This window comes from Carassius gibelio, chromosome A23, assembly GCF_023724105.1.
Source record: "Carassius gibelio isolate Cgi1373 ecotype wild population from Czech Republic chromosome A23, carGib1.2-hapl.c, whole genome shotgun sequence".
NCBI classification, from domain to species: domain Eukaryota; kingdom Metazoa; phylum Chordata; class Actinopteri; order Cypriniformes; family Cyprinidae; genus Carassius; species Carassius gibelio.
Genome location: NC_068393.1, coordinates 25,964,949 through 25,979,354, shown reverse-complemented (window position 1 = coordinate 25,979,354; position 14,406 = coordinate 25,964,949). Strand labels below are relative to the sequence as shown.

At 36.8% G+C, this 14,406-nt stretch overlaps 1 protein-coding gene and 1 long non-coding RNA gene across 4 annotated transcripts; one reads left to right on the top strand and one right to left on the bottom strand.

Moving 5' to 3' along the window:
• Positions 1 to 2,527: 2,527 nt before the first annotated feature.
• LOC127944764 (cytochrome P450 2J2-like) lies at positions 2,528 to 13,313 on the top strand. 3 transcript variants are annotated; one of them, XR_008150428.1, is made up of 10 exons: positions 2,528 to 2,851; positions 2,975 to 3,137; positions 3,313 to 3,462; positions 3,574 to 3,734; positions 4,254 to 4,430; positions 7,117 to 7,258; positions 7,913 to 8,100; positions 8,372 to 8,513; positions 8,621 to 9,454; positions 12,552 to 13,313. XR_008150428.1 is itself a non-coding variant. In XM_052540996.1 (9 exons), the coding sequence occupies exons 1-9, from the start codon at positions 2,660 to 2,662 to the stop codon at positions 8,794 to 8,796; spliced, it is 1,491 nt and encodes a 496-aa protein (XP_052396956.1). In that variant the 5' UTR covers positions 2,528 to 2,659; the 3' UTR covers positions 8,797 to 10,079. The 3 variants fall into 3 exon arrangements, 2 of the variants coding, with proteins under 2 accessions (XP_052396956.1, XP_052396957.1); XM_052540996.1 differs by lacking the exon at positions 12,552 to 13,313 and having other exon boundaries at positions 8,621 to 10,079; XM_052540997.1 differs by lacking the exons at positions 2,975 to 3,137; positions 12,552 to 13,313 and having other exon boundaries at positions 2,638 to 2,851; positions 8,621 to 10,080.
• Positions 10,304 to 12,516, bottom strand: LOC127944766 (uncharacterized). The gene is made up of 3 exons (XR_008150430.1): positions 12,278 to 12,516; positions 11,284 to 11,664; positions 10,304 to 10,989 (listed from the first exon to the last, which is right to left on the bottom strand). It is a non-coding gene; the product is annotated as an uncharacterized LOC127944766 (long non-coding RNA).
• Positions 13,314 to 14,406: the final 1,093 nt, after the last annotated feature.

Here is a 14,406-nt window from a genome sequence, read left to right as displayed (position 1 = left end):
CAGACACAGTGATGAAGCTCATATGTGTTTGCAGTACACAAGCCAGGATGGTTAAGACTCTCTGTCTCTCTCTCTCTCTCTCTCTCTGTGTCTTTCTCTCTCTCTCACACACACACACACACGTGTGATGTGTAAAACTCTGGATTTGAACAGTCAATAGCAAATATTTAATTAAACTAATAACAAAACATACTTGCAGTAGCTGATTCAGAAGTGCCAGATTGTCATAGTATAGTCAGAATTACCTCTTCTCCTAGGTTCACAAAACAGTTATCCATAAAATGTGTTGCTGTTCTTTTGTAATTAATATTAAAGATTCCTAAATGCATCTACTTTCAGAAGGCTAAATAAAGTGCTATTGCTTTCGCCTAGATCGCACAGCATCTCCCTGACATGGCTGCTTCAATATTAACTGCGGTTATGGAAACGACGCCTTCTTTCTTTACGTTAACATTTGGGCGGCATTATGCAAATATTTCCACATATATGACGTAGACATGCTAGTGGGGGCATGGCAGTCTTAACTTTGATAAAGAATATCTCTTTGGGTTTGAGACTTTAGTCTTTGCAACTTTACAGATATACTTTATGCGCCAAGAGCTTGTACCACTCCAAAGAGGAAGGAAAAAATGAAATCGCATTTTACTGTTTGTTCAGTAAAATGTAAATTAGATCAATTATTTGATACATTTGTGATGCACTGTATAATATTTTATGCTTTACAATGGACCTTAGTCAGGCTAGCCCTATATTTAATTATTGGAATGAAACTGTAAAACTGTTGACAAAAACACCATAAAACTTTTATGGTTTATGGTTTTAATTGTGAAAATTACAACATCTACAGCCTTTGTACAGTGTGTAGCAATGTAAAGACTGGCAGTCTATTACTCACAGCCAAGTTGTTATCCATGTTAAATTCAATAAGGCATCTAACCTGATTAACGTCTGTGTATAATTGGATATGATACCTGATCTGATCTCAGTATGGTATTCCAATACGTATTTGACAGATATGTCAACAGAACTCCTTTTGAATTACGATCATTTGTCTAAGCCCATGGGCAAATATCTGTTCTTGTTTCAATCATAAACTCACATCATTTTAATTAATCAACTAAAAACAAGACTTCTTATTTTATGTCATTTTTCTTTTCAAGTTAATATGTCTTGATTTAAGGATCTTAAGACATTTGCACCGAAAAACAAGGAAAACTGAGGACGAACATCACTGATCAGAAGTATAATATTTTAAAGTACTTGTACTTTATACATTATTTCCTTTTGTTTTTGTCAAATGAATTATAACATAATGGAGATATGTTGGACATTGTACTTTCAGACTTTAAAGTTTTGCTAAAAAACACTTTTTATATATGATACAATTGATACAATTTATATATGAAACTATGTGAATGATTTATTCCTCAACAAAACACTATGTAATTGTCTATTAGCCGAAATAAAATTAAATATGTTACATTTAAAATGCATTCCAGCTAAAATTCCAGTCAGCATAATCAAAGCTTTATTGGACTAGCCTAAGCTATTATTTGCAAAAGTATTCAGAATGTTAAGTAAAGAGATTGCATTGAATGGATTTTTTTTAAATAAACGAATATAAAAACCATAAACTGTATAAAAACATGGACGAAGTGTCCATGACGTCGCTGAAGTGTGTTTTTGACAGGGGGGCAGGGTTTCATTTTTTTTTTTTTTTTTTTTGAAGCACTGGACACCGCCATTGGCTAGCGGACCCCCACCTGCTGTTAGCATTCCATTGACTCCCATTATTTTGGCGTCACTTTGACAGCGAATAACTTTACATCTGAGGCGTTAAAAGACTCCATTTGTCCTTTAATTATGTCTAAAGAAACACGAAAATGTTTAAATGAGTTATAAAAAATTCACAGTTGTCATGAAGGGCAAAATTAGCTATTTAGACCAAAATCATTTTTTGCACCAGGCTGTAGCCTAAACATGTTTTTTTTCTGCTGTAAAGTTGGGCATTTTAACATGGGGAGTCTATTGGACTGACTCCCTTTTGGAGCCAGCCTCAAGCAGCCAGTCGATGAATTACAGTTTTAGTCCTTATTGGCTTCACGAGAGAGAGCGGGACGTTGGCGCTCCATAAAAACCCATAATAAATAACCAATAAAGCATGATAAAACATAATAATAATATACAAATATTAAGGGGAAAAGACGATCAGTTAATGGACTTACAAGACTGTAGGATGGACAAAAAAGGTCTTGTAGGCATATTTTATATTATGTATATTATGTAACATTTATTTCGCATGTAATACAGCCTGGCAGCCAGTGCCTATGGTTACTATGATAAATTTAATAATTAAATATTTTATATCATAAATAATAATAATTTCTTTATTCAAAATAAAATTTTAATGAAGAAATCTCTGATTAAACTCGTGGCCACGAGAAATGGATGTCGTTACCTCAACAAAAACTGAACAGATGTCTCCTTATGGGCACCATAATTGCGTAGTTCGTGAAATTGTGCCAAGTCCAAGGACACCAAAATCAGACAACGCAACGAGTGGACCATGTTAACTGTGAAAAATAATTCTCGATTATAAATTAGTACTTAAGTTAATTAATTCACATACGGAGCCTTAACAATCCAAAACATTTCCACCATGGACCTGCTTCATCTTTACGAATGGATCGATTTAAAGATTATTTTTATATTTTCGTGTATGTTTTTATTCCTGAGCGATTATATCAGAAATAAAGTGCCGAAAAACTTTCCTCCTGGACCATGGTCTTTACCTATTATTGGAGACCTTCATCATATCGATCACAAGAAAATTCATCTTCAGTTGGCAAAGGTAAATACAATTAGTTTTCTTGTAAACGGTCATTTCATTTGTCCACTTTGCGAAGATGAAAGTGTACTGAAATTAAACCGTATTTTATTCAGTATGTGTTTATTTTCAAACTATATCTTTAAGTTTGCAGAAAAATATGGAGACGTTTTAAGCATCAGATTTTTCGGACTAAGAATCGTTGTGTTGAACGGGTACAAAAGAGTAAAGGAAGTGTATGTACAACAAGGCGAAAACCTCGTAGATCGACCCATGTTACCTATGATTTACGACGTCTTTGGAGACAAAGGTCAGATTTGGAAAATCGAATTACTTAAGGGGTAGTTTCAATTTAATAAGAGAGAATAAGAAAATCTTAAATGTTCTCTCCAAATCCTGAAATCAGTATACTTATCAAGATAAGTTAAGAATTTATTAAGATAAGTAGGAAATGCAAAAGTCTTATTTAAATGTGTTGTAAACAGGTTTAGGTAGCTCCAGTGGATATAAATGGAAACATCAGAGGAGATTTGCACTCTCAACTCTTAGAAACTTTGGATTGGGAAAGAAAAGCCTGGAGCCGTCTATACATCTTGAATGTCGCTTTCTGAATGAGGTCATTTCAAGTGAGAATGGTATGTACGGAATGGTATGTACGTGGAATTTAAAGAACTGACTAACATTGTTTGTTATTCTATAAACACAAGCATGGTGTAATTACATCACAGTTATGGTAACATTTCCAGGTCGACCCTTTAACCCTCAAATCCTGCTAAACAATGCTGTCTCAAATGTGATCTGTGTGCTTGTGTTTGGTAATCGATTTGAGTACAGTGACAATGACTTCCAGAATATGTTGAAGAACATCAATGAGGCTATGTATCTGGAAGGAAGCATCAGCGTTCAAGTAAACATTTTCAGCATTTTAACCTAAATTTTCATTGCTTTGGTACGGTGCCCGGGAGAGACCATGGTTGGTTCAGTTAGTTTTGTCGTGGCCACGAAATAATAATTCGTAGGAACGTGATAATATGTCGTGGCCAAGAGATCATTTTGATGAGGTAACGACATCCTTTTGTTTTGGCCATGACTTGTTTACGCATTAAACTCATGGCCACGAGAAAAACATGTCGTTCCTTTAACATCAGAAGAAATGGATGTCATTCCCTCAACATAGCATCTCGAGGCCACAACATAAGGATGTTATCTCATCATTATGATCTCGTCGCCCCAACATAATATGACATAACAACGAGCTAATATGACGTTCCCACGAGTTAATATGACGTTCCCATGATTTAATATTTTGTGGCCATGACATATTATCACGTTCCCATGACAAAACGAAGTGAACCGACTGTCTTCTCCCAGGCACCATACTTTGGCATCTTCACTGCTCATCTGCTTTTTGTTCTTCTTTCTTTAGCTGTATAACATGTTTCCATGGCTCATGCGGCTACTGCCTGGACCACACAAAAAAATGTTTGCTCTGTGGCAAAAGGTGATTGACTTTGTTAGAGAGAAGGTAAATACACACAGAGTGGATTATGATCCATCAAATCCTCGAGACTACATTGACTGCTTCCTTGCCGAGATGGAAAAAGTAAGACCCTTTCATAGGCAGGTGTCAGTAAAGCCCCCTTCACACTGAGATTCAGGATAATACACTGGTAATATGTACAGTTAATTGTTCCCAGATCATTAGTTTTCTGTTCATTCCCACTACCTGTTATTTCCCAGAATCTGTGCGTGCATTCACACACAACCCGTAAAGGTCCCGTAATGGCACGTGACATCAGGATGTGACGTGTAATGTACTAGTCGTGTAATTTACTGACGTGTAAAACACTAGGCACGTTATCTTTCACTCAAAGGGTTAGTTCACCCAATAATCAAATTAATAACTCACCCTCATGTCGTTCCAAACCAGTGAGACATCTGTTTATTTTCGGAACACAGTTTAAAGGGGGGGTGAAATGCTCGTTTTCACTCAATATCCTGTTAATTTTGAGTACCTATAGAGTAGTACTGCATCCTTCATAACTCCAAAAAGTCTTTAGTTTTATTATATTCATAAGAGAAAGATAGTCTGTACTGATTTTTCCCGGAAAAACACGACCGACTGGAGGCGTGACGTGTGGGCGGAGCTAAAGAATCACGAGCGCGAGTAAGCTTTTGCGTTGAGAGCGTTTGGAAGCTCTGACATTATCTTGAGGAAAAAACCATCATCCAAAACAAACCATGGCTAACAGTCAGATTCAGCCGTTTATTTATGATCCAGAATCAGATCCCGAGGCTGAAACTGAACGAGAGCAGCAGCAGCAACGACTCGCTCCAAGCGGGGCTCGAACCCGGGTCTCCGGCATGGGAGGGTACGCACTAACAAGGAGGCAGAGATATTTTAAGCAGTTTTACTCACCGCCTGCGATTCCAACACACGATCGTGACCCTTTTTCGTTGGAATTGCATCATCCTTAAGAAATAAATGATACAAAAATCCTTCGTCAAACTGGGCCTTGTTTGTAAAACAAGCATCTTCGAAATGCAGGGAACAAACAAAAACTGGTCCCTTAATGCTGTTTTTTTTTTTGGTTATCTGTGCAGGGTTGTCTTGCCCTGGCAATAGGGCTGCACGATTCTTTATTATTATTATTACTATTAACATTATCATTATCACAAGTATATAAATTAATTATTTTATTTTGCAAGGATTCTTTAAATTGATCAAGTGTGACAAAGACATTTATAACACAATATTTCTATTACACACAATTATTGTTCTTCTGAACTTTCTATCAAAGAAACCTGAAAAAAATCTACTCATCTGTTTTCAACATAATAATAATAATAATGTTTTTTTTGAACGGCAAAACAGCATATTAGAATGATTTCTGAAGATCATGTGACACTGAAGACTGGAGTAATGATGCTGAAAATACAGCTGCACACCACAGAAATAAATTACATTTTAAAATACATTCAAGTGAAAGCAGTTATTTTAAATGGTAAAAATATTTCAAAACTTTACTGTTTTTGCTGTACTTTGGATCAGATAAATATAGTTTGGTGAGCAGAAGAGACTTTAAAAAAAACATTTCACATCTTATGGTTCAAAAACTTTTGACTGGTAGTGTATATATAATATATTTATATTATATTTATTATATTATATTAATATTATATTTTTAATATTAGAATGATGAAAAAGTTGTTTAGATCACTGATTCAACGACTCACTCATAAACCTACTACACTTGTTTCATTTCTGGATGAATCAGCACTTTTGAACGATTCTCTTGAATGAAAAATTAATTCATTGACAAATAAATTAAGACACTTGTCGCCACCTGTTGGTGAAACAATGCAATCGACACAAACGTTATTTAAAGCGCAGTACTTTCAAAAGGGGATTTGTTATATTTTGATCGCTGCCATATAGACATCAATGTTTATATTTAAACTATAAACTTTATCCCAGTATTTCTGTGATAATATAAATGACTGTAAGACAGATACTGTGTAGTTGAAAAGTTTGTGAAGATGTTTCTTAACCAAACATGGTAAGAGCTCTCTCTGTGTCAGCGGCAGTGCGCGCACGGATTTGAATGATCCGGTAAGACTTTTTTTCAAAGGTTTAACAGACTCGGGGAATCGTTGTCTTTTAGAAATGAGATCGAGAGGGTGTCTGAATCGAGATCGCGATCTTTTAACGATTAATCGTGCAGCTCTACCTGGCAACCAAAAACACACTTCTTTTGTGACTTTTCGCGACGCTCTCGCTCTGATCAGTGAATCGCTCTGATCAGTGAAATGGCTGTGCTCAGCCTCGCTGTACGGGAGCGCGCGCTCTTCCGGCAGAAGTGCCCTTTGGACCCATATAAGGAAATTCCGCTCCATCTAACGTCACACAGAGCCATACTCGAAAAAAACTTTCTGAAACTTGTGACAAACCGGAAGGAGTATTTTGGGAGCAAAAATACTCCTTCAAACGTACAACTTAATTTTTTAAACTTTGTCCATGTTTAGCATGGGAATCCAACTCTTTAACAGCGTAAAAAACTCAGTATGCATGAAATAGCATTTCACCCCCCCTTTAAGATATTTTTAAAAAGTTAACAGCTTAAGTCATTTGTGCTTGCAAACTGGATATCACAAACTTCTTTGTTTTGAACTCTCTCACAACAGACACGTGCAGTGTGAAAGGGGCTTAAGTGTGCTGTTGAAGGAATGCTGTGGTTATAATATTGTATGGCTATTGAATTGAAATACCTCTCTATCATGTCGTTTAGCTTAAAGACGACACAGAGGCTGGGTTTGATGTGGAGAACTTGTGCATCTGTACTCTGGATCTGTTTGTAGCGGGATCTGAGACAACCTCCACTACTCTGTACTGGGGTCTTCTCTACATGATAAAATATCCTGAGATACAGGGTGAGAGCTTACTGTGAGAAATTGCATTCATGTGCACATAAAATGTGGTATATACTCACACTCTTATGGCGCTTTTCCACTGCATGGTACGGTACGGTACGGTTCAGCTTTGGCAGGATTTTCCACTGGGTACAGTACCTGGTACTTTTTTCAGTACCACCTCGGTTGAGGTTCCACGTGAACCGTACTGTTACCAAAACTTGATGTGTAAACTCTGCTGATATCTGATTGGCCAGAGAGAATCATCACTATTTGCGTCACTGAAGTAACGACACAGACACACAACAGAACTGCTAGATTTCAGCACAGCCAGCGAAGGTTTGAATGCAGCTGTTTTGAACGAGGACATCCATTTTTTTTAACAGCCAAAAAATGGTTGTTTCGCTGTCTGTTGAGGAAGTACAGACATTCATCTTACTGATAGCAGAAGAGCTAGATGGGGCGACGCGGAATGAAAACGCTTTTCAGGAGTCACGGCAGTAGAAGCGGAGCAACTATAGCAACATGTGAATAATCCTGCCTGCTCTAAAGTGATACTAAACTGCAGTGGAAACGCAAACTAAGCTGTACTGAGCCGTGCTGAGCCAAGTCGTACCATGCAGTGGAAAAGCGCCATTAGTTTTGTCTTGGACTGTCAATACATTGTATCTTCAGTCAGAGTTCAGGAGGAGATTGATCGTGTTGTGGGAGGATCACGACAGCCATCTTTATCAGACAGAGACAACATGCCCTACACCAATGCAGTCATTCATGAGATACAGAGGATTGGAAATATTGTCCCATTAAATTTGCCCCGAGCTACTGTGGAAGACACTCAGATAGGACAATACTCCATTCCAAAGGTACAATAGAACGAAGTGTAAACCTGAACACTGAATGTCTTTAACTCAAATCCAACACACCTTCACAAACGTTTATAGTAGAACGATTCCTAACCATATTCCTGGAGTTATGCAAGACACTGATTAGCTGGTTTAGGTGTGTTTAATTAGTGTTGAACCTAAACTCTGCAGGACAGGAGCAGGATCGGACACCGCTGATTTAAACTTACTGATTAATAGACTAAAGCTGGTACATAGCTACTCATCCTTTATGAACATTTGTATTCTTTAGGGTACAGCTGTGATTGGCAGTTTGACATCAGTGTTGTTTGATGAGTCTGAGTGGGAGACACCTCACTCTTTTAACCCGGGTCACTTCCTGGATGCTGAGGGGAAATTAAGAAAGAGAGATGCCTTTTTACCTTTTTCTCTAGGTATACAAAAACTTCTTTCACACCACAATGTTGGAATACAGTTATTTCCCTATTTACTAGAACTGCAAAGCATATACAAGGTCATTTTCTCTTCTTCCTGTTTTCAGGAAAGAGAGTGTGTCCTGGGGAGCAACTGGCACGAATGGAGTTGTTCCTCTTTTTTTCCTCTCTGCTGCAGCGCTTCACTTTCTCTTCACCAGCAGGTGTAGAGCCCAGCATGGATTACAGACTGGGCACCACTCGATGTCCCCAACCATATAAATTATGTGCATTGTCACGTTAAGACAATCTATTCATACAAACAGGTGTTTGTGTAATGCTTGTGCCTCTGTACAGTATATATGTACCATATATGATTTGATAAAGTAATAGAATTTATTCTAATTTACTTTGGATAAGAAACCATTTGGAAAATATTAGTGATCGACCGATATTGGTTTTTTATAACCGATACCGATTATTTGCATGTTTATGTACCCGATAACCGATATGCAGAACCAATATTTATTTACTGTTATACTTCTGTTTCTGACAATTATTACAACACAAATGAGCTGAAAAAAACATTTTATTTATAACAATCACTCCCCCCTTGCATACAAAAAAAAAAAAACATTCTATTTATACACAAATAAATAGAGGGGTCTGAGTCCAAAAAATTTAAGCGCACTGTTACTAAGTGTCTTTGTTTTAAAATAAAAGCTTTAATGAGGTAAAAAAATAAAAACAGGTAAAAAAAATAAAGCACAAAAATGATTCTAACATATTGGTGGGGGCGGGAGGGCTATTTAGGAGTGCATAGCTATTTACTCCCAGTTAAGCAGAACTAGGTTTTAGTGTAGAAAACAGAGTCTTTCAGCATTCTGCCCTGTAAGCCTGCTTCCTTCAAAAATGTCATGCAGTGGCCGTGCTTGAGGCTTCCTGATCATCAACCCAGTCAGGTGCTGAGCAATATGAACAAACTTTTTTTCCCGAGACTATATAAAGTTAAACAGCACTTGTCAGTTGGCATTTTATGATCTAGATTCAATCTAACGTTAGATCATGAAATGCCAACTGACAAAGTGCTGTTTGACTATAATTTAATCAACCGCGATCGCGCATGGAGATAATAAATAATTAATTTCCACAAAGCGGTATATGTATATGTGTATTAGCGAAATAATTGTTATGTAGTAAATGATAATATAATCTAGGGTGTTTAAACAAGATAATCTTGTCAAAAGTTTCATTCAGTGGCATTGCTTGAGGGAGAGGGGGTTCAGCGAAAAATCGGCAGCTGTCAGCAGGAAGTGGCTGTCACTGGCAGCAGGAAGTGGCTGCCAATAAAACCGGATGGCAGCTGTCGCTAATACCCGGAAATTGGAGGAGGCTGCCGGTGTCCTAAGACAAATAAATAATTATATACGCTTATGATTATGTTTAATACTTTTTTAAATAAGTATAAAGGTCAGTATTGTATATTATTTGATTTAAAATATTGATCAAATATAAACAAAGAAATAAGATCATTTTGCTAAACGTTAATTTCCAGCTGAATGTTTATGCATGTATCATTGTTTGTGTGAAATAAAACAATTTGTATTTATATTTATATACGAGAGTGGCAATTACTGGGTGTATGTTGTATATTTATTATAGGCTATATACACAAATGACTGAAAAGAGAGAAGTCTCAGGGACCTTTATTTAAAATCATAATTTGCGGTTATATTTGTAGTATTTCAAGAAACAACTATATATATATATATATATAGTATAAAGTAGCTTTTAAATTTGTAACTGGGTTAGTAAGTTGTCAAAGTCCGTGCTTTACAATGTAAACAGTATAAAATATATCCAGTAAGCAAGCAGACTAAAATATCAATCAGAATCACTAACAACAATCCGGAGGTATTTTCAAGACTTAGATCAGAACTGATGAGTTCTGATGGAGTTACTTCTCCAGCATCTTGCACCACTCACTGTAAAACCCAGGGTGGATGTGCATCTCTCCTCATTTTCCTCTTGCAACATGGTCAAGTCAAGCATCGTTTATTTATATAGTGCTTTTAATAATACAGATCAAAGCAAAGCAACTTTACAATATTAAATAGGAAAATAGTGTGTCAGTCAATAATGCAGAAGGACATTAGTAAACTCAGTTTGTAGTCAGTTTAAAAAGCAGTTTATCATTGAATTCAGTGAAGTCATCCTTCAGCTCGGTTCAGTTTAAATAGTATCTGTGGAATCATTTGCAATCATGTCAATGATATCACTGTAAATGAAGTGACCACAACGAAGCAAGCCAGAGGCGACAAGGAACCAAAACTCCACCGGTGACAAAATGGAGAAAAAACAAGGTCTTTACAGGGGATCTGTATCTGGGGCTCTAGTTGTCCTGATCTCCGCTGTCTTTCAGGGCTGTAGAGGTCCTTTCTAGGTGCGATCCACCATCTGGTCTGGATACGTACTCGATCCGGGTGACTGCAGTGACCTCCGAATAAAAAAGAAACAGATTAATATAAATTGAAGATGTTAATATCTATACGATGTTTGATAGGGAGCCAGTGCAGTGTTTACAGAACTGGGCTAATCCGGTCATACTTCCTGATTATAGGAAGAACTCTAGCTGCTGCATTTTTTTATTCATAAGAAAATGGTGACATTAATACCTAAATTGCTTTATTAACAGTAGACATGCATGCACAGCCATATTAATGATTATTCCCATTGCATCTTGTCATCATGTACAGAGCAGTGAATACATTTTCATGCATAATTTGCACACCTGGTAAGCAGTTGTTGTAAACCTCGAAGTGTCTGCAGGGTGTACATTTTGTTGAATTTCTGACATGGCTTAGACTTGTTCTCCATTTTGTTCCACCTGTATATTGAGATGAGGAGTATGAAAACAGCATTATTACAAAGATAAACATTCAGACATGGCAACTGAGAAATGTAATGTTATGGCACCTTTTTAAACCTCTAATCAAATATGTAAAAGAAAATACTCAGTCAAGCCAGCTGGATTGTGCCCTCTTTCGAAAGGAGTCTGTATACAGTACAGCAGGCTTCGGAATTTGGAACAAACCAAAGACAGACTTAATGTAGCATCACCCTCCTCCAGGATCACGTAAAGAAGAATTTCCAACAGGACAGCATCTGGCAACTATTGGGTATTAAAAAAAAAAAAAAAAAAAAAGGTGTCGATGCCATGGTTTTGTCTCAAGATGCACATCAGTAATGTTTTTTTTTTTTTTTTTTTCTAAATGCATGTTTACAAAAGCTACTTCAATGTAAAAGTTATAGTAAAAAAAAAAAAAAATTGTTTTGCATTCACATGCTTACAACTTCAACTGGTACACAGAACAGTTCTGCACATGCATAGTATTAGAGAAAACACACCTCAATAGTGTAAAAAAAAAGGGATTCTTCTTTTAAGAACTCTTAAGTTAATGTATATCACACAATCTCCTGAAAGACTTAACATGCAAAAATATATGGTTAGTGTTGCACATTTATCTTCTATCATTCCAGTCAAACAACATTCTTTTATATTATTCAATAGACTGTTAACACGCTAACAAACGTTAAAATTTAATGGTACGTCAAACGATAGGCCCCAAACAAGGTACACAAACAACGTTGCTACCACTAATTAGATTTCATTGAACAATTAAACCAAAGTAGGCACCAAGTCGTTCACCAAGATAACAATTAAAATCAAACTTACAACGCAAAAAAAAACATTAATTACTCCGATGACCAATTTCTGAACTTACCGTTTGATCAATCGCAACCATTACTGAAGCGTTTGGGTGCAGTTATATCTGATTGGTTGCGCCCACGTTGGTCGATACTGATTGGCTCCCACCGATCGGCAGGTCCCGCCTACCATCCGGCTGCCAGTTACTGCCTTCCGGCTGCCAGTTACTGCCTTCCGGCTGTCAGTTACTGCCTTCCGGCTGTCAATGGCAGCCACTTCCTGCTGCCAGCTGCCGATTTTTTATCTGAACCCCTGCTGGCTTGAGGCTTCCTGATCATCAACCCAGTCAGGTGCTGAGCAATATGAACGAACTTTTTTTCCCGAGACTATATAAAGTTAAACAGCACTTGTCAGTTGGCATTTTATGATATAAATTTAATCTAACGTTAGATCATGAAATGCCAACTGACAAAGTGCTGTTTGACTATAATTTAATCAACCGCGATCGCGCATGGAGATAATAAATAATTAATTTCCACAAAGCGGTAGGCTATATTTATATGTGTATTAGCGAAATAATTGTTATGTAGTAAATGATAATATAATCTAGGGTGTTTAAACAAGATAATCTTGTCAAAAGTTTCATTCAGTCGCCGTGCTTAAGCCTCCAGATCATCCGTCAGTTGCTAAGCAATATGAACAAACTTTCTCTTCTAGACTAATGGTGAGCAAATACAACAGATAGAGAATTAAATTCAACGCTTTTATTTTCAACATGCACTCATTCATGTCTGTTTTATTTAATTCATGTAAAGATACGTCTTTATTGGGGCAGGACATGATGAATTACACTACGTGACTCAATGAGTTCGTCTCAATTGTTTAGAAACAAGCTGCATAAATTAACTATATCAGGAATTTATGTCTCAGATCTCATTTGTGCATGTCTGTTATGTTAAATAAAGTTGATTAATTAAAGCAAACCAAGTAGAACATATATTTACCTGTGCACTGAGTTGTTGTTGACTGATCTCCTCAGACACCCGGGCTGCAATGGCGGAAATCTCAAAACGGCCACAAGATGGCGCCGTAAATCGGCGAATACGATATTACAAAACCGATACCCGATTATGGAAAAATGCTTAAATATCGGGAAAAATATCGGTAAACCGATACATCGGTCGATCACTAGAAAATATGGAATAATACAATGTATGAGTTGATATCTACAAATCAGAAAATGTATTCTTTATATAGGGTGACCATACAAGCCATTTTCCCAGGACGCATCCTTGCCAGTATTTCTATATTGCCTAAAACATCCAAAGTAGTTTGACCAATAACATGTATTGTACATAATCAACCAATCGTGGCGTGTGAGAAGGTGAGATCTACTGAAAACGATCAAAGCAATGCAAAAACACATACATGTTAAGTGTTTGTTTGTTCGTTCAACTTGAAGCATCGCTGCGCACAGATCATTGTATGGCATTGTATGATTGTGATCTCCTGTGCTCTCTGTAGCTCTTAAGAATGTTATACAGTAATTAATCTGCACAGTGCCAACAGCCAAAACCGTGATATTTTAGGCAATATAGAAATCCTGGCAAGGATGCGTCCTGTGAAAATGGCTCGTATGGTCAAACTATTGTAGGCTGCTTCGGTGTAATTTGCATAGGTTGAATTCGGGTAATCTGGGAAATTTTTTGCAATTTTGATTATGCAGTTTATTTCGATATCTATCTGACAAATTAGATCAACACATTAGACTTTTCTGAAATCCATAAGAGGATTTCTAACTACACCAGAAGAAAGAATATTGACTGTGTTGATTCATTTGTGTGTCTTATTTGTTGAAGTAATTTAAAACTATTTAAATTGTTTAATATTTGTTCAACACTGTATTAACATTTTAAAGAATCAACTTCAATGTAGGCAACAGCAAGCAGCAATTTGATTAATGGATTATTCAGTCAGTTATTCAAGTTCTCCATTCTATTAAAATTGGGGCTACTCTGGGAACAGCCTCCACAAGCTCTTTGTACTCAGCAATAGCTCCCTTCATTCTACTCTCATTCCATTGTTTTAGTTTCTTCCTATTTCTCCCATTTACCTTTCTTTCTCTTTCTCGCTCTTTCTGTTGCCATCTCTTTTCCTGAAGCTGTGGTGCCATTGTATTCTGCAATACATTTCATTGAGTTAATT